At 54.4% G+C, this 20,957-nt stretch overlaps 1 protein-coding gene across 1 annotated transcript; it reads left to right on the forward strand.

Annotated features, from left to right (window-relative positions):
- The first annotated feature begins 3,281 nt into the window (after window positions 1-3,281).
- LOC131570748 (Schwann cell myelin protein-like) lies at window positions 3,282-20,000 on the forward strand. The gene is given in 11 exon segments (XM_058823135.1): window positions 3,282-3,327; window positions 5,656-6,027; window positions 10,074-10,370; window positions 11,678-11,763; window positions 11,765-11,939; window positions 14,640-14,900; window positions 17,400-17,693; window positions 18,530-18,626; window positions 19,562-19,634; window positions 19,817-19,954; window positions 19,956-20,000. Coding segments are annotated over 11 exon segments (1,881 nt in total). The 5' UTR covers window positions 3,282-3,284.
- The last annotated feature ends 957 nt before the right edge of the window (window positions 20,001-20,957 follow it).

Consider the following 20,957-nt stretch of genomic DNA (forward strand, 5'->3'; position numbering starts at 1 on the left):
ATTCCTTCAAATGCCCCAAAATTCGGGGATTTCCCCCCGAAACCCCTCGGGACCCCCCCAGACTCGCGGGGTGCCCCCGGGGGTGTCACACTGCCTCCCTTTGTCCCTTTTTTTGTCCCTTTTTTTTTTTTTTTTTTGTCGTTTTTTGCCGTTTTTCGCCGTTTTTTTGCCGCTTTTCGGCTCGCGCGGAATTCGGGCGTGGGGGGCGGGGCGGGGGTGGGGGAGGGGCTGTCACTGGGTTGTACTGGTTTGTACTGGGAGGGGGGGGGGGGGCCGGTGCTGTCACCAACCGCCCCCGGCACGGCCTGGGACGGGCGGGGACAATGGGGACACTGGGGACAACAATGGGGACAGTGACAGCGACAACGGGGGGGGCACTGGGGGCACTGGGGACACTGGGACAGCTGGGGACAGTTGGGGACAGTTGGGGACACTGGGACAGGGACATCGAGCGGCACTGGGAGCACTGGGAGGGACTGGGAAGGTAAAGGGGGACACTGGGGACAACAATGGGGACAGTGACAGCGACAATGGGGGGGGCACTGGGAGGGACTGGGGACACTGGGACAGCTGGGGACAGTTGGGGACACTGGGGACACTGGGACAGCGCTGGGGACACTGGGACAGGGGACATCGAGCAGCACTGGGAGCACTGGGAGGGACTGGGAAGGTAAAGGGGGACACTGGGGACAGTGACAGCGACAATGGGGGGGACACTGGGGGGACTGGCAGGGACTGGGGACACTGGGGACACTGGCGACACTGGGGACAGTTGGGGACACTGGGACAGGGACATCGAGCGGCACTGGGAGCACTGGGAGGGACTGGGAAGGTAAAGGGGGACAGTGGGGACAACAATGGGGACAGTGACAGCCACGGGGGGGGGGCACTGGGGGCACTGGGAGGGACTGGGGACACTGGGGACAGTTGGGGACACTGGGGACACTGGGACAGCGCTGGGGACACTGGGACAGGGACATCGAGCGGCACTGGGAGAGACTGGGAAGGTAAAGGGGGACACTGGGGACAGTGACAGCGACAATGGGGGGGACACTGGGGGCACTGGGAGCGGCTGGGAGGGACTGGGGACACTGGGGACAGTTGGGGACACTGGGACAGGGACATCGAGAGGCACTGGGAGAGACTGGGAAGGTAAAGGGGGACACTGGGGACAGTGACAGCGACAATGGGGGGGACACTGGGGGGACTGGCAGGGACTGGGGACAGTTGGGGACACTGGGGACACTGGGACAGCGCTGGGGACACTGGGACAGGGACATCGAGCGGCACTGGGAGCACTGGGAGAGACTGGGAAGGTAAAGGGGGACAGTGGGGACAACAATGGGGACAGTGACAGCCACAGTGGGGGGACACAGGGGGCACTGGGGGGACTGGGAGGGACTGGGACAGGGCTGGGGACACTGGGACAGTGACATCGAGAGGTACTGGGGGCACTGGGAGGGACTGGGAGAGACTGGCGACACTGGGGACAGTTGGGGACACTGGGACAGGGACATCGAGAGGCACTGGGAGCACTGGGAGGGACTGGGGGACAATTGGGGACAATGGGGACACGAGGGACTGGATACACTGGGAGCACTGGGAGGGACTGGGGGACAATGGGGACAATGACACCGTGGGGGGGCACTGGGAGGCACTGGGAGGGACTGGGGACAGCTGGGGACAGCTGGGGACAGCTGGGGACACTGGGACAGGGACATCGAGAGGTGCTGGGGACACTGGGACTGGGAGCACTGGGAGAGACTGGGAAGGACTGGAAAGGTACTGGGGGACAATTGGGACAGTGACACCGTGGGGGGGGGGGGGGGGGGACACTGGGACATCGAGAGGCACTGGGAGCACTGGGAGCACTGGGAAGGTAAAGGGGGACACTGGGGACAACAATGGGGACAGTGACACCGTGGGGGGGCACTGGGGGCACTGGGAGGGACTGGGAGGGACTGGGGACACTGGGGACAGTTGGGGACACTGGGACAGGGACATCGAGCGGCACTGGGAGCACTGGGAGAGACTGGGAAGGTACTGGGGGACACTGGGGACAGTGACAGCGACAATGGGGGGGACACTGGGGACACTGGGACAGCATTGGGGACACTGGGACAGGGACATCGAGAGGCACTGGGAGCACTGGGAGAGACTGGGAAGGTAAAGGGGGACAATTGGGGAGAATGGGGACAATTGGGGACAGTGGGGGGGACACTGGCAGAGACTGGGAGGGACTGGGGACAGTTGGGGACACTGGGACAGGGACATGGAGCGGTACTGGGAGCACTGGGAGGGACTGGGACTGGCGGGGACAATGGGGACAATTGGGGACAGTGACACCGTGGCGGGGGGGACACTGGAACAGGACTGGGGACACAGGGGACATCGACAGGTACTGGGAGCACTGGGAGAGACTGGGGGACAGTTGGGGACAATGGCACTGGGAGCACTGGGAGGCACTGGGAAGGTACTGGGGGACAATGGGGACAATGGGGACAGTGACACCGTGGGGGGGGGGGGGCACTGGGAGGGACTGGGGGACACTGGGGACACTGGGACAGGGACATCGAGAGGCACTGGGGGCACTGGGAGGGACTGGGGGACACTGGGGACAATGGGGACACGAAGGACTGGATACACTGGGAGCACTGGGGACACTGGGACAGGGACATGGAGCGGTACTGGGAGCACTGGGAGAGACTGGGACCGGCAGGGACAATGGGGACAATTGGGGACAGTGACACCGTGGGGGGACACTGGGGGGGACACTGGGGACACTGGGACAGGGACATCGAGAGGCACTGGGAGCACTGGGAGGGACTGGGGGACAATTGGGGACAATGGGGACACGAGGGACTGGATACACTGGGAGCACTGGGAGGGACTGGGGGACAACTGGGGACAGTGGGGGACAGTGGGGGGGACACTGGGAGGGCACTGGTTTGTACCGGTTTGTACTGGGTTGATAGCGGTCCGTACCGGTTTATACTGGTCCATACTGATTCGTGCTGGTTTGTGCTGGTTTGGACTGGTTTGGACTGGTTTGGACTGGTTTACGCTCGTCTGTACTGGTTTATACCGGTCCGTACCGGTTTATACTGGTCTATACTGGTTTATACTGGTCCATACTGGTTTACACTGGTCTATACTGCTTTGTATTGGTTTATACTGGTCCATACCGGTTTATACTGGTCCATACTGGTCCACACTGGTCCATACTGGTCCATACTGGTTTATACTGGGCTGACCCCGCTGTCCCCTCTGTCCCCAGCGCCGCCATGAGCCGCCCCCCCCTGCTGCTGCTGCTGCTGCTGCCGCCAGGTACTGGTTTGTACTGGTTTGTACTGGTTTGAACTGGTTTGGGCTGGTTTGTACTGGTTTGGGCTGGTTTGGACTGGTTTGGACTGGTTTGGGCTGGTTTGTACTGGTTTGGGCTGGTTTGTACTGGTTTGGGCTGGTTTGGACTGGTTTGGACTGGTTTATACTGGTTTGGGCTGGTTTGGGCTGGTTTGGACTGGTTTGGGCTGGTTTGTACTGGTTTGGACTGGTTTGGACTGGTTTGGGCTGGTTTGTACTGGTTTGGGCTGGTTTGGGCTTTCCTTACTGGTTTGTACTGGTTTGTACTGGTTTGGGCTGGTTTGGGCTGGTTTGTACTGGTTTGGACTGGTTTGTACTGGTTTATACTGGTTTGGGCTGGTTTGGGCTTTCCTTACTGGTTTGTACTGGTTTGTACTGGTTTATACCAGTTTATTCTGGTTTATACTGGTTTGTACTGGTTTATACCAGTTTATCCTGGTTTATACTGGTTTGTACTGGTTTATACCGGTTTATCCTGGTTTATACCGGTTTATCCTGGTTTTCCCCAAAATCCCAGCAATCTGAGGACCATCCTGAGCCTCTTAGGGCCCCAAAACCCCCCCAAATCTCCCCTTTTTCGCCACACACCGCCCCCAAACCCCCCTCATTTCACCCCAAAACCCCAATATTTCAATTTTTCCTCACATTTCCTATTTTTTCCCGTTTTTTCCCCTTTTTTTTTCCCAACCATCCAGGAATTTTCACCACCTCATGGCCTACTCTGGGTCTCCTAAACCCCCCATAAACCCCCCAAAACCTCCCCAAAACTCCCGTTTTTCACCACACACCGCCCCCAAACCCCCATCATTTCACCCCAAATATTTTTTTAATTAATTTTTCCCCAATTTTTTCCCCCTCCCCCAGGAATCGTGGCCGCCTCGTGGGCCGCGTGGATGCCGCTTCCGAACCCCTAAACCCCCCCAAATCTCCCCTTTTTCACCACACACCGCCCCCAAACCCCCATCATTTCACCCCAAAACCCCAATATTTCATTTTTCCTCACATTTCCTATTTTTCCCCTCTTTTTTCCCCCTTTTCTTTCCCAACCATCCAGGAATTTTCACCACCTCATGGCCTACTCTGGGTCTCCTAAACCCCCCATAAACCCCCCAAAACTCCCGTTTTTCACCACACACCGCCCCCACACCGCCCCCAAACCCCCATCATTTCACCCCAAATATTTTTTTAATTAATTTTTCCCCATTTTTTTTCCCCCTCCCCCAGGAATCGTGGCCGCCTCGTGGGCCGCGTGGATGCCGCTTCCGAACCCCTAAACCTCCCCAAAAACTCCCCCAAATCTCCCCTTTTTCACCACACACCGCCCCCAAACCCCCATCATTTCACCCCAAATATTTTTTAATTAATTTTTCCCCAATTTTTTTTCCCCCTCCCCCAGGAATCGTGGCCGCCTCGTGGGCCGCGTGGATGCCGCTTCCGAACCCCTAAACCCCCCAAAAACTCCCCTTTTTCACCACACACCGCCCCCAAAGCCCCATCATTCCCACCCCAAAACCCCAATATTTCATTTTTCCTCACATTTCCTATTTTTCCCCTCTTTTTTCCCCCTTTTCTTTCCCAACCATCCAGGAATTTTCACCACCTCATGGCCGACTCTGGGTCTCCTAAACCCCCCATAAACCCCCCAAAACTCCCGTTTTTCACCACACACCGCCCCCACACCGCCCCCAAACCCCCATCATTCCACCCCAAATATTTTTAATTAATTTTTTCCCCATTTTTTTTCCCCCCTCCCCCAGGAATCGTGGCCGCCTCGTGGGCCGCGTGGATGCCGCTTCCGAACCCCTAAACCCCCCCAAAAACTCCCCCAAATCTCCCCTTTTTCACCACACACCGCCCCCAAACCCCCATCATTTCACCCCAAATATTTTTTTTAATTAATTTTTCCCCAATTTTTTTTCCCCCTCCCCCAGGAATCGTGGCCGCCTCGTGGGCCGCGTGGATGCCGCTTCCGAACCCCATAAAGCCCCCAAAACTCCCGTTTTTCACCACATACCGCCCCCAAACCCCCCTCATTTCACCCCAAAACCCCAATATTTCATTTTTCCTCACATTTCCTATTTTTCCCCCCTTTTTTCCCCCTTTTCTTTCCCAACCATCCAGGAATTTTCACCACCTCATGGCCGACTCTGGGTCTCCTAAACCCCCCATAAACCCCCCAAAACTCCCGTTTTTCACCACACACCGCCCCCACACCGCCCCCAAACCCCCATCATTTCACCCCAAATATTTTTTTAATTAATTTTTCCCCAATTTTTTTTCCCCCTCCCCCAGGAATCGTGGCCGCCTCGTGGGCCGCGTGGATGCCGCCGGCCGTGGCGGGGCTGGCGGGGTCGTGCGCGTCCATCCCGTGCCGCTTCTCGTACCCCGAGGAGCTGCGGCCGGGCTCGGTGCAGGGCCTCTGGTACTTCGGCAGCCCCTACCCCAAAAATTACCCGCCCGTGGTGGCCCGATCGCGGCCCGGCGGCGTCCACGAGAGCTTCGAGGGCCGCGCGAGGCTCGTGGGGGACCCGGGGCTCCGCGACTGCTCCCTGGAGCTCGGGCCGCCCCTCAGCGCCGAGCTCGGCGGCCGCTACTACTTCCGAGGGGACCTGGGCGGTTACAACCAGTACAGCTTCAGCGAGCACGCCACGCTCGACGTACTCGGTGAGCGGGCTTCTAGAAATACTTAATTTATTTGGGGCTCTTTGGGGATTTTTTTGGGATTTTTGGGGGATTTTTAGGGATTTTTTGGGGATTTTTTTGGGGGGGATTTTTAGGCTTTTTTTGGGTTTGTTTTTTTTTTTTTTTTTTTTTGGGGATTTTTAGGCATTTTTAGGCACTTTTTTTGGGATTTTTGGGGGGATTTTTTGGGATTTTTTAGGGATTTTTTTCGGATTTTTTAGGCAATTTTTGGGATTTTTTGTGGGATTTTTAGGCTTTTTTTTAGTTTTTTGGGGATTTTTAGGCATTTTTAAGGATTTTTTTGGGATTTTTTTTTTTTGGGGGGGGGATTTTTAGGCTTTTTTTTGGGATTTTTTGGGGGGATTTTTAGGCATTTTTTGGGATTTTTTTGGGGATTTTTAGGCATTTTTTGGGATTTTTTGGGGGATTTTTAGGCATTTTTTGGGGATTTTTTTGGGATTTTTGGGGGGATTTTTAGGCCTTTTTTGGGATTTTTAAGGGATTTTGGGGGGGGGGTTTAGGCTTTTTTTGTGGATTTTTTAGGGATTTTTTCGGGGGATTTTTAGGCATTTTTGGGGATTTTTTGGGGGATTTTTTGGGGGGATTTTTAGGCATTTTTTGGGATTTTTTTGGGATTTTTTTTTGCCGATTTTCAGGGGACACTACAGTGAATATTCTAGGATTTTTGAGGGATTTTCAAGACGTTTCTTTAGGATTTTTTTGGCGATTTTTAGGAAGTCTAGAGTGAAATTTTGGGGGTTTTTGGAGGAATTTTCTCCATTTTGGGGAGTTTTTGAGTGGTTTTAAGGGGAGTTTTGCCGATTTCCGGGATGTTTGCAGTCAGTTTTTTTGAGGGATTTTGGGGTTTTTTTTTGAGGAATTTTCCCGATTTTCAGTTTTTCTAGATGGAAATTTGCGGATTTTTGGTGTGTTTGGGTGGAGCTTTGTGGGGTTTTGGGTGATTTTTTTGGGGTTTTTGGCGATTTTTAGAGTGAAGTTTCCCAGAAATTTTGGGGATTTTTAAGGGATTTTTTAGGGATTTTTCTGAGATTTTGGGGGGATTTTTTGGTAATTTTTAGGGATTTTTTTGGCGATTTTTTTGTGATTTCTTGCCGACTTTTTGGCGATTTTCAGAGGAATTTTGCCGATTTTTAGGGAGTTTAGAGCCGATATTTTGGGAATTTTGGGGGGATTTTAAAAGGTATTTTATGGGACTTTTGGCGATTTTTTGGCGATTTTCAGAGGAATTTTGCCGATTTTTAGGGAGTTTAGAGCCGATATTTTGGGAATTTTGGGGGGTTTTTAAAAGGTATTTATGGGACTTTTGGCGATTTTTTGGCGATTTTTTGGCGATTTTTAGAGGAATTTTGCCGATTTTTTAGGCAGTTTAGAGTGAATTTTTTGGGGATAAATGTTGGGGATTTTTAGGACATTTTGACCCCATTTTTTGGGATAAAAACCCCAAATTTTTTGTGTTCTCCCCGCAGAGGAGCCGCTGCTGGAGGTGCCCGCGGAGGTGGTGGCCGGAGGGGTTTTGGGGACATTTTAACCCCATTTTTTGGGATAAATGTTGGGGATTTTTAGGACATTTTAACCCCATTTTTGGGGACATTTTGACCCCATTTTTGAGATATTTTAACCCCATTTTTGGGGATAAAGGATGGGGATTTATAGGACATTTGGGGATATTTTAACCCCATTTTTGGGACATTTGGGGACATTTTAACCCCATTTTTGGGGACATTTTTACCCCATTTTTGGGGACATTTTTACCCCATTTTTGAGATATTTTAACCCCATTTTTGGGGATAAATGTTGGGGATTTTTGGGACATTTGGGGATATTTTAACCCCATTTTTGGGACATTTGGGGACATTTTAACCCCATTTTTGGGGACATTTTTACCCCATTTTTGAGATATTTTAACCCCATTTTTGGGGATAAATGTTGGGGATTTTTAGGACATTTGGGGATATTTTAACCCCATTTTTGGGGACATCTGGACCCCATTTTTGAGATATTTTAACCCCATTTTTGGGGATAAAGGATGGGGATTTTTAGGACATTTGGGGATATTTTAACCCCATTTTTGGGGACATCTGGACCCCATTTTTTGAGATATTTTAACCCCATTTTTGGGGATAAATGTTGGGGATTTTTGGGACATTTGGGGACATTTTAACCCCATTTTTGGGGACATCTGGACCCCATTTTTTGAGATATTTTAACCCCATTTTTGGGGATAAATGACGGGGATTTTTAGGACATTTGGGGATATTTTAACCCCATTTTTGGGGACATCTGGACCCCATTTTTTGAGATATTTTAACCCCATTTTTGGGGATAAATGTTGGGGATTTTTGGGACATTTGGGGATATTTTAACCCCATTTTTGGGGACATCTGGACCCCATTTTTTGAGATATTTTAACCCCATTTTTGGGGATAAATGTTGGGGATTTTTGGGACATTTGGGGATATTTTAACCCCATTTTTGGGACATTTGGGGACATTTTAACCCCATTTTTGGGGACATTTGGACCCCATTTTTTGAGATATTTTAACCCCATTTTTGGGGATAAAGGACAGGGATTTTTAGGACATTTTGACCCCATTTTTGGGGATAAAGGACAGGGATTTTTAGGACATTCTGGCCCCATTTTTGCCATTTCTAACCCCAAATTTTTTTTTGTGTTCCCCCCGCAGAGGAGCCGCTGCTGGAGGTGCCTGCGGAGGTGGTGGCCAGAGGGGGTTTTTGGGATTTTTAACCTCATTTTTGGGACATTTGGGGACATTTTAACCCCATTTTTGGGGATAAATGTTGGGGATTTTTGGGACATTTTGACCCCATTTTTGGGGACATTTGGAGCCCATTTTTGGGGACGTTTGGACCCTGTTTTTTGAGATATTTTAACCCCATTTTTGGGGATAAATGACGGGGATTTTTAGGACATTTTAACCCCATTTTTGGGGACATTTGGACCCCGTTTTTTGAGATATTTTAACCCCATTTTTTGAGATAAATGACAGGGATTTTTAGGACATTCTGACCCCATTTTTGCCATTTCTAACCCCAAATATTTTTGTTTTTGTGTTCCCCCCGCAGAGGAGCCGCTGCTGGAGGTGCCCGCGGAGGTGGTGGCCGGAGGGGTTTTGGGGATATTTGCACCCCATTTTTGGGACATTTGGGGACATTTTAACCCCATTTTTGGGGACATTTTAACCCCATTTTTGGGACATTTGGAGACATTTTAACCCCATTTTTGGGATAAATGTTGGGGATTTTTAGGACATTTAAACCCCATTTTTGGGGATAAATGACAGGGATTTTTAGGACATTTAAACCCCATTTTTGGGGATAAAGGACGGGGGTTTTTAGGACATTTTGACCCCATTTTTGGGGACGTTTGGACCCTGTTTTTTGAGATATTTTAACCCCATTTTTTGGGATAAAGGATGGGGATTTTTGGGGCGTTTGGGGACATTTTAACCCCATTTTTGGGGACATTTGGACCCCGTTTTTTGAGATATTTTAACCCAATTTTTTGGCATAAAGGATGGGGATTTTTGGCACATCCAGACCCCGTTTTTTTGGGACAAAAACCCTCAAAAATTTTAATTTTTTTCTGTGTTCTCCCCGCAGAGGAGCCGCTGCTGGAGGTGCCCGCGGAGGTGGTGGCTGGAGGGGTTTTGGGGACATTTTAACCCCATTTTTGGGGACATTTGGGGACATTTTAACCCTATTTTTTGGGATAAATGACGGGGATTTTTAGGACATTCTGGCCCCATTTTTGCCATTTCTAACCCCAAATATTTTTTCTGTGTTCCCCCCGCAGAGGAGCCGCTGCTGGAGGTGCCCGCGGAGGTGGTGGCCGGAGGGGTTTTGGGGACATTTTAACCCCATTTTTGGGGACATTTGGGGACATTTTAACCCTATTTTTTGGGATAAATGACGGGGATTTTTAGGACATTCTGGCCCCATTTTTGCCATTTCTAACCCCAAATATTTTTTCTGTGTTCCCCCCGCAGAGGAGCCGCTGCTGGAGGTGCCCGCGGAGGTGGTGGCGGGCGCCGTGGCCGAGCTGCGGTGCCGCGTGCCCGACTCGTGCCCGCGCCAGCGGCCGCGCCTGCGCTGGGAGGGCGCCCGGGAGCTTCCGGAACTTTCCGAGCGCGAGTGGCGCGAGGACGCGGCCGGCGCCGCCTCCGTCGTGTCCCGGCTGCGCTTCCGCGCCCGGCGCGAGGACGGCGGCCGCAACCTGGGCTGCCAGGTGACCCTGCCCAACTCCAGCCTGGCCTTCAGCGCCAGCGTGGCGCTCGACGTGCAGTGTGAGCACCTGGGCGCACCTGGGGGGCGGAAACTGGGGGGAAAACGGTGAAAATTGGGTGAAAATCGGTGAAAAAACTGTGAAATTAGGTGGGAATTTGGGGTTTTGGGGCACACCTGGGCACACCTGGGCTGCCAGGTGACCCTGCCCAACTCCAGCCTGGCCTTCAGCGCCAGCGTGGCGCTCGACGTGCACTGTGAGCACCTGGGCGCACCTGGGGGGCGGAAAAGGGGGAAAATTGGGGAGAAAATGGTGAAAATTGGGTGAAAATCGGTGAAAAAATGGTGAAATTAGGTGAAAACCGGGGGAAGTTAGGTGGGAATTTGGGGGTTTGGGCACACCTGGGCACACCTGGGCACACCTGAGAGGGACAGGAACACACCTGGGCACACCTGGGGGGGGAAAATGGTGAAAATTGGGGGAAAAATGGTGAAAATTGTGTGAAAATTGGTGGAAATTTGGGGAAATTAGGTGGGAATTTGGGGTTTTGGGCACACCTGGGCACACCTGGGCTGCCAGGTGACCCTGCCCAACTCCAGCCTGGCCTTCAGCGCCAGCGTGGCGCTCGACGTGCAGTGTGAGCACCTGGGCACACCTGGGGGGCGGAAATTGGGGGAAATTGGGGGAAAAACAGTGAAAATTGGGTGAAAATCGGTGAAAATTTGGGGAAGTTAGGTGGGAATTTGGGGGTTTGGGCACACCTGGGCACACCTGAGAGGGACAGGAACACACCTGGGCACACCTGGGGGGCGGAAAACGGGGAAAATTGGGTGAGTTTTTTGGGGTCCCTAACTCACCTGTCCCCCCCCGTGCCCAGACGAGCCGCAGGTGCTGGGGGGTCCCTGACACACCTGGGCAGGTGCTGGGGGGTTCTTGACACACCTGGGCAGGTTTTTGGGCAGGTTTTTGGTGTTTCTGACACACCTGGGCAGGTGCTGGGCAGGTTTTGGGGGTTTTTGGGCAGGTTTTTGGGTACATTTTGGATATTTTGGGGTCCCTGAGTCACCTGTCCGTCCCCAGACGAGCTGCAGGTGCTGGGGGGTTCCTGACACACCTGGGCAGGTTTTGGGCACATTTTGGGGTCCCTAACTCACCTGTCTGTCCCCAGATGAGCCACAGGTTCTGGAGGTGTCCCTGACACACCTGGGCAGGTTTTGGGCAGGTTTTGGGTACATTTTGGGGTCCCTGAGTCACCTGTCCGTCCCCAGATGAGCCGCAGGTGCTGCAGGTGTCCCTGACACACCTGGGCAGGTGCTGGGCAGGTTTTGGGTACATTTTGGGGTCCCTGACTCACCTGTCCGTCCCCAGACGAGCCGCAGGTTCTGGACGTCTCCGGCCCGGCCGAGGCCCTCGAGGGCTCCCAGGTGCACCTGGGCTGCTCCGCCGAGGGCCGCCCCCCCCCCGCTGCTCACCTGGTTCCGGGGGCCGCAGGTGCTGCGGGAGGAGCCGGGGGCGGCGGCGCTGCCCCTGCACCTGGCGCAGGTGAGCCCGCGCGACAGCGGCACCTACACCTGCGTGGCCGAGAACCGGCACGGCCGCCACAACCGGAGCCTGGAGCTGCACGTGGCCTGTGAGTGGCGCGCCCGGGCACACCTGGGCACACCTGGGCACACCTGGGAGGGGAAAAATGGGGAAAACTGGGGGGAAATCGGTGAAAATTTGAGGAAAATCGGTGGAAATTTGGGGGTCTGGGGGCACCTGGGCACACCTGGGAGGGACAGGAACACACCTGGGCACACCTGAGAGGGTTAGGAGCACACCTGGGCACACCTGAGAGGGACAGGAACACACCTGGGCACACCTGGGAGGGACAGGAACACACCTGGGCACACCTGAGAGGGTTAGGAGCACACCTGGGCACACCTGAGAGGGATAGGAGCACACCTGGGCACACCTGAGAGGGACAGGAACACACCTGGGCACACCTGGGAGGGACAGGAACACACCTGGGCGCACCTGGGAGGGACAGGAACACACCTGGGCACACCTGAGAGGGTTAGGAGCACACCTGGGCACACCTGGGCACACCTGGGAGGGACAGGAACACACCTGGGCACACCTGAGAGGGTTAGGAGCACACCTGGGCACACCTGAGAGGGACAGGAACACACCTGGGCACACCTGGGAGGGACAGGAACACACCTGGGCACACCTGGGAGGGACAGGAACACACCTGGGCACACCTGTGGGCACCTGAGGACACCCCTGGCTGGAGCTGAGCACACCTGGGTCCGTCTGCACACCTGTGCCACCTGTGCCACCCTTCTGTCATCACCTGTGTCACCTGGCTCACCTGTGCCATCTCACCTGTGTCTCACCTGTATCTCACTTCTCTCCCCCGTATCTCACCTGTATCACATCTCACCTGTCCCACAGACGCTCCCGGTGCTGAACGGAACGTTCTGGGCGCTGGCAGGTGAGCAGGTGCGCGTCACCTGCTCGGCCTCACGTGCCCGTATCTCACCTTTATCTCATCTCTCTTTCCCCCGTATCTCACCTGTATCGCATCTCACCTGTCCCATATCTCACCTGTATCACAGCACACCTGTCCTGTATCTCGCCTGTGTCTCATTTCTCTCATTTCTCTCCCCCGTATCTCACCTGTATCACGTCTCACCTGTATCACACCTCACCTGTCCCATCTCTCACCTGTATCTCACCTGTATCACATCTCACCTGTCCCGTATCTCACCTGGAGACGCTCCCAGGACCCCGGTGCTGAACGGCACGCTGTGGGTGCTGGCAGGTGAGCAGGTGCGCGTCACCTGCTCGGCCTCACGTGTCCGTATCTCACCTGTATCACATCTCACCTGTATCATATCTCACCTGTATCTCACCTGTATCACAGCACACCTGTCCCGTATCTCACCTGTGTCTCATTTCTCTCGCCCGTATCTCACCTGTATCACATCTCACCTGTCCCGTATCTCACCTGCGGACGCTCCCAGGACCCCGGTGCTGAACGGCACGTTCTGGGTGCTGGCAGGTGAGCAGGTGCGCGTCACCTGCTCGGCCTCGCGCGTCCGTATCTCACCTGTGTCTCACCTGTATCACAGCACACCTGTCCCGTATCTCACCTGTATCACATCTCACCTGTCCTGTATCTCACCTGTATCTCACCTGTATCACATCTCACCTGTCTCTCACCTGTCCCACAGACGCTCCCGGTGCTGAACGGCACGTTCTGGGTGCTGGCAGGTGAGCAGGTGTGCGTCACCTGCTCGGCCTTGCGTGTCCGTATCTCACCTGTGTCTCATTTCTCTCATTTCTCTCCCCTGTATCTCACCTGTCCCGTATCTCACCTGTCCCACAGACGCTCCCAGGACCCTGGTGCTGAACGGCACGTTCTGGGTGCTGGCAGGTGAGCAGGTGCGCGTCACCTGCTCGGCCTCGCGTGTCCGTATCTCACCTGTGTCTCACCTGTATCTCATTTCTCTCACCCGTATCACATCTCACCTGTCTCTCACCTGTCCCACAGACGCCCCGCGCACACCTGTGTTGAACGGCACGTTCTGGGTGCTGGCAGGTGAGCAGGTGCGCGTCACCTGCTCGGCCTCACGTGTCCGTATCTCACCTGTGTCTCATTTCTCTCATTTCTCTCCCCTGTATCTCACCTGTATCACATCTCACCTGTCCCGTATCTCACCTGTCCCACAGACGCTCCCAGGACCCCGGTGCTGAACGGCACGTTCTGGGTGCTGGCAGGTGAGCCGGCGCGCGTCACCTGCTCGGCCTCGCGTGTCCGTATCTCACCTGTGTCTCACCTGTATCACAGCACACCTGTCCCATATCTCACCTGTATCACATCTCACCTGTCCTGTATCTCACCTGTATCTCACCTGTATCACATCTCACCTGTCCCGTATCTCACCTGTCCCACAGACGCTCCCAGGACCCCGGTGCTGAACGGCACGTTCTGGGTGCTGGCAGGTGAGCAGGTGTGCGTCACCTGCTCGGCCTCGCGTGTCCGTATCTCACCTGTGTCTCATTTCTCTCATTTCTCTCCCCTGTATCTCACCTGTCCCGTATCTCACCTGTCCCACAGACGCTCCCAGGACCCCGGTGCTGAACGGCACGCTGTGGGTGCTGGCAGGTGAGCAGGTGCGCGTCACCTGCTCGGCCTCGCGTGTCCGTATCTCACCTGTGTCTCACCTGTATCACAGCACACCTGTCCCATATCTCACCTGTATCACATCTCACCTGTCCTGTATCTCACCTGTATCTCACCTGTATCACATCTCACCTGTCCCGTATCTCACCTGTCCCACAGACGCTCCCAGGACCCCGGTGCTGAACGGCACGTTCTGGGTGCTGGCAGGTGAGCCGGCGCGCGTCACCTGCTCGGCGCGCAGCCACCCCGCGCCCATCGTGACGCTGTCGCGCGGGCGCCGCGTGGTGGCCGCGGCCGTGTACGAGCGCCAGGTGAGCCTGGAGCTGCCGGCGGCCGCGCCCGAGGACGGCGGCGAGTACCTGTGCCGCGCCGAGAACCAGCACGGGCACAGCAGCGCGGCCTTCAACCTCACCGTGGAGTGTGAGCGCGGCTTGGGGCGAAAAACGGGGATTTTGGGCAAAAAAAAAGGGGGAAAAAAATGCGAAAAATTGGGATTTTTGGAAAAAAAATTGGGGAAAAAAAAAGAAAAATGGGGCGAAAATGGGGTTTGGGAGTGGCAGCTCCTCGGACTTGAATGTCGCCATGGAGCGTGAGCGCGGTTTGGGGGGAAAAACGGGGATTTTGGGCAAAAAACAAAAAAAAAAGGGGGGGAAAAAATGTGAAAAATTGGGATTTTTGGGAAAAAAATCGGGGGCAAAAAAAGAAAAATGGGGGTGAAAATGGGGTTTGGGAGTGGCAGCTCCTCGGATTTGAATGTCGCCGTGGAGCGTGAGTGAAAAATGGGGGGGAAAGTGGAGATTTTGGGAAAAAAAAAAAAAAAAAAAAAGGGGGAAAAAATGTGAAAAAATTGGGATTTTTGGAAAAAAAATCGGGGCAATAAAAAGAAAAAGGGGGGTGAAAATGGGGTTTGGGAGTGGCAGCTCCTCGGACTTGAATGGAGCGTGAGTGGAAAATGGGGGGAAAGTGGAGATTTTGGGCAAAAAAAGAAAAAAAAAGGGGGGAAAAAATGCAGAAAAATTGGGATTTTTGGGAAAAAAATTGGGGGAAAAAAAAAGAAAAATGGGGGTGAAAATGGGGTTTGGGCAGTGAGAGCGGCCTGGGCTTGAGCGGCACCGGGGAGTGCGAAGGAGATTTGGGGGAAAAACGGGATTTTAGGGGCGGAATGGAAAATATTAATTTTGGAGGGGGAAAAAAAAAGGGATTTTTGAGGGGGAAAAATGAGATTTTTAGGAGAAAAGAAAAAAAATCTTAATTTTAGAGGGGAAAAAATGGAAATTTTGGGGGAAAATTGGAATTTTTTGGGGGGGGGAAACTGGGGTTTTTGGGGGGAAACATTGGGATTTTTGTGGGGAAAAAATTGGATTTTTTGGGGGGAAAAATGGGTTTTTTTGGCGGGAAAAAAGGGATTTTAGGAGGGAAAAAAAAAGGCATTTTTAGGTGGGAAAAAAAGGAGATTTTTGGGGGGAAAATGGGAATATTTTTTGGGGGGAAAATTGGAATTTTTTGGGGAAAAAAAAGGGATTTTTAGAGGGAGAAAAAAGGAAACCTTGGGGAGAAAAATTGGAATTTTTAGGAGAAAAAAAGTTCATAATTTTGGGTGGAAAATAATGGAAATTTGGGGGGGGAAAAAAATGGAATTTTTGAGGCAAAAAAGGGGGATATTTGGGGGTTGAAAAAGGAAACTCTGGGGGGAAAAATTGGAATTTTTAGAAGGAAAAAATGCTAATTTTGGGGGGAGGAAAATAGGATTTTTGGGGCAAAACATGTAAATTTTGGGGAAAAAAATTGGATCTTTTTTTTGGGAAAAAAAGATTTTAGAAGGAAAACAAGGTATTTTTAGGGGGGAATAAAGGAAATTTTTTTGGGGGGGAAAAATAAGTTTTTGGAGGGGAAAAAAAATGGGAATTCTTGGGGGAAGAAAATAGGATTTTTGGGGCAAAAAAATAGAAATTTTTGTGCAAAATAAAGGGATTTTTTGGGGAAAAAAAGGGGGATTTATAGGAGGAAAAAATGGATTTTTGGGCTAAAAAACCCCAAATTTTGTTAAAGTTGTGATTTGTGCCCGCAGACCCTCCGGTGGTGCTGCCCGAGTTGCGCTGCGCCCCCATGGGGGAAAATGGGGGAAAATGGGGATTTTGGAGGCAAAAGAATTTGGATTTTTTGGGGAGAAAAATTGGTATTTTTAGGAGAAAAAAAAATCGTATTTTTAGGGAGAAAAAAATTGAAATTTTGGGTGGGAGAAAATGGAAATTTGAGGTGGGAAAAATCGGAATTTTGGGGGGGAAAAATGGGAATATTTTTGGGGGGAAAAATGGAATTTTTTTTAGGGGGAAAATGGGAATTTTGGAGGCAAAAACATTTGGATTTTTGAGGAGAAAAAAACTGGATTTTGGGGGGCAAAAATTTAAATTTTAGGGGGAAAACTAGGGGATGTTTAGAAGAAAAAATGGGATTTTTTGGGGGGGACCAAAAATATAATTTTGCGGGGAAAAAAAATGGAATTTTTGGGGGGAAAAGGTAGAATTTTTAGGAGAAAAAAAAATTAGTTATTTTTTATTTGGAAAAAAAACCCAAGAATCTTTTGGGGAAAAAAAAAAAATAGAATTTTCGGGGAAGGAAAACGGGATTTTGGGGGCAAAAAAATTGGAAATTTTGGGGGGAAAAGGTAGAATTTTTAGGAGAAAAAAAATTAGTTATTTTTATTTGGAAAAAAAAAACCAAGAATCTTTTGGGGAAAAAAAAAAAAAATAGAATTTTCGGGGAAGGAAAACGGGATTTTGGGGGCAAAAAAAAAGGAAATTTTTGTGCAAAATAAAGGGATTTTTTGGGGAAAAAAAAGGGGGATTTATAGGAGGAAAAAAAAAGGATTTTTGGGCTAAAAAAAGCGAATTTTGTTGAAGCCGTGATTTGTGCCCGCAGACGCGCCGGTGGTGCTGCCCGAGTCGCGCTGCGCGCCCGCGGGCGAGGGCGTGGCCAGGTGCGTCTGCGCCGCCGCCGCCGTGCCCGCGCCCGCCCTGGCCTTCGAGCTGCCCTGGCTGAACGCCAGCGTGGCCGAGGGGCACCGCGACTTCGCCCTCACCTGGAGCGCACCTGGCGCCGCCGGCGCCGCCCTCACCCTGCGCGGGGCCGACCTGGAGCCGCGGCTCGCCGTGCTGTGCCACGCCCGCAACGGGCACGGCAGCGCCAGGGTGCAGCTGCGCTTCCACCACCCGGGTGAGAGGGGGAGAGGGCACCTGGGCACGCCTGGGGTGGATAGGAACACACCTGGGCACACCTGAGATAGATAGGAACACACCTGGGCACACCTGGGCACACCTGGGGTGGATAGGAACACACCTGGGCACACGTGGGCACACCTGGGGTGGATAGGAACACACCTGGGCACACCTGAGATAGATAGGAACACACCTGGGCACACCTGGGGTGGATAGGAGCACACCTGGGCACACCTGGGCACACCTGAGATAGACAGGAACACACCTGGGCACACCTGGAGCCGCGGCTCGCCGTGCTGTGCCACGCCCGCAACGGGCACGGCAGCGCCAGGGTGCAGCTGCGCTTCCACCACCCGGGTGAGAGGGGGAGAGGGCACCTGGGCACACCTGGGCATGCCTGAGATAGATAGGAACACCCCTGGGCACACCTGGGGTGGATGGGAACACACCTGGGCACACCTGGGCACACCTGGGGTGGGGAAATAGAGAAAAAATGGCGAAATATGGGAGAAAATTGGTGAAAATTTGGGGGATTTGGGGACACCTGGGCACACCTGTCCCTCACCTGTCTCACACCTGTCTCACACCTGTCCCTCACCTGTCCATATCTCACCTGTCCATATCTCACCTGTCCCATCTCACCTGTCCCATCTCACCTGTCCCATCTCACCTGTCCATGTCTCACCTGTCCATATCTCACCTGTCCATGTCTCACCTGTCCATATCTCACCTGTCCATGTCTCACCTGTCCGATCTCACCTGTCCATGTCTCACCTGTCCGATCTCACCTGTCCGTGTCTCACCTGTCCCGTCTCACCTGTCTCCCACCTGCAGCAGGTCTGGTCTGGGCCAAGGTGGGTCCCGTGGGCGCCGTCGTCGCCTTCGCCGTCGTCATCGCCCTCGTTTGTTACCTGAGCCAGAGCCGCCGCAAGTGAGCCCCGCCCCCCGCCGGGGACACGCCCCCCGGGGGGCCACGCCCACCTGGGGAACGGGGGAGGGGCTGGGGAAAGGGGGAGGCCACGCCCACTGGGGGGTGTACCCTAATAGGCCACGCCCACTGAAGGCATGGCACAATAGGCCACGCCCACTGAGGGGTATACCCTAATGGGCCACGCCCACTGATGCATATAGCCCAATAGGCCACGCCCACTGAGGGGCATACCCTAATAGGCCACGCCCACTGATATGTATAGCCCAATAGGCCACGCCCACTGGTGGGTTTACCCTAATAGGCCACGCCCACTGGGGGGGCATACCCGAATAGGCCACGCCCACTGATGGTATATCCTAATAGGCCACGCCCACTGTTGGTAAACCCTATTAGGCTGCGCCTACTAATGGGTATGGCACAATAGGCCACGCCCACTGTGGGGTAGGGCAAAATAGGCCACGTCCACCGATGGTATACCCTAATAGGCCCCGCCCACTGGGGGGGTTACAGCTCAATAAGCCACGCCCACTGAGGGTTGCTGCTAGATAGGCCACGCCCAATGAGGTGTAAACCACAATAAGCCACGCCCACAAATGAGTATGACACAATGGGACACGTCCAAAGAGGCCACACCCACATTGAGCCCCCAATAGGCCACGCCCACATTGAGACACACCCCTCCAAGAGGCCATGCCCATATTCGGACAGGCCCAGAGAGGCCACACCCCCTGAAAGGCCACGCCTCTTTCCATGCAAATGAGCCGTAGGCACCCCCAAAGAGGCCACGCCCACAAAGCCAGACGCGCCCAAGCCCCGCCCACTTAGGCCACGCCCACAGGGGGGTGGGGCTGAGGCCGGGGAGGGGTTGGGGCGGGGGCAGGGGGGGCGTGGCCACATCTGACGAGGCCCCGCCCCCTGTGGCCCCGCCCCTGCAGGAAGGCGTCGGGAAGCCCCGAGGTGACCCCGGTGACCCCGGCGGGGGGGGCGGGACCCGGAGCCACGCCCACTGCAGGTAAAGGGGGCGGGGCCAACGGGGAGGGACCAATGGGGGAATCGGGGGGGTCCCGGGTGGGGTTTTTGGGGACATTTTGGGACATTTTGGGGTTCCTGGGGGATTTTGGGGACATTTTGGGACATTTTGGGCGGGGATTTGGGGGCGTCGTCCCAGGCGGGGTTGTGGGCGTGGCCAGGTGTGACCCCGCCCCTCCCCCCCTGCCCCCCCCCCCCAGGTGCGCTGGCTCCGGCGTTGGGCGCTGGGGGTGGGGGAGGGGCCGGGGTCGGCCCCGCCCCCCGAGGCGGCCCCGCCCCCCCCCAAACCCGGGCGGGGCCCCCCCCGAGGAGCCCCCGGAGTACGCGGAGATCCGGGTCAAGTGACCACGCCCACCGCACACGGACACGCCCACGCGGACACGCCCGGCACACCCGGACACGCCCACCCCAGACACGCCTATCCCACATGGACACGCCCCACCCTGGACACGCCTATCCCACATGGACACGCCCACCCTGGACACGCCTATCCCACATGGACACGCCCATTTCAGCTGAGCACACCTGGACCACGCCCACTACTTTGGGTCACGCCCACCCGGACACGCCCACCGTGCTTGGACACGCCCACCTGGACGTGCCCATCCAACATGGACACACCCAACAGAACACGCTCATTTCACCTGGACACGCCCACCGTGCCTGGACACGCCCACCTGGACGTGCCCATCCTACATGGACACGCCCACCTGGACACGCCCACCTGGACACGCCCACTGTGCCTGAACCTATCTGGACACGCCCATCACACCTAGACCACGCCCACCAGGCCTGGACACGCCCCCCCCCCCGACCACACCTACTGCACCTGAACGCATCTGGACACGCCCACCACACCTAGACCACGCCCATCAGGCCGGGACACACCCACTGCACCACGACACGCCCACCTGGACACGCCCACAGCACCCGGACCGCGCCCACCACGCCTGGGCCACGCCCACTGCACCTGGACTGTGGCGAGAGCCGCCTCGAGACCACGCCCACCTTACCCGAGCCACGCCCACCTGGGCCGGTCCTGGCCACGCCCATCGCCTGGACACGCCCCCTTTTAACTTAGCCACGCCCACCTGATTGTCCTGGCTGTGCCCACGCCCATTTCATGGACACGCCCATTTCCCTTCTGTGACCACGCCCACCTCGATGTGGCCACACCCCCACGAATACCACCGTGGCCACGCCCACTTTCACAATGGCCACGCCCACCTTCACCTGGCCACACCCATCTCATGATCCTGATTGTGACCACGCCCACTCCTTAGTGGCCACCCCCATTTCCTG

The sequence above is a fragment of the Ammospiza caudacuta genome, chromosome 38 (genome assembly GCF_027887145.1).
Source record: "Ammospiza caudacuta isolate bAmmCau1 chromosome 38, bAmmCau1.pri, whole genome shotgun sequence".
Classification (NCBI taxonomy): domain Eukaryota; kingdom Metazoa; phylum Chordata; class Aves; order Passeriformes; family Passerellidae; genus Ammospiza; species Ammospiza caudacuta.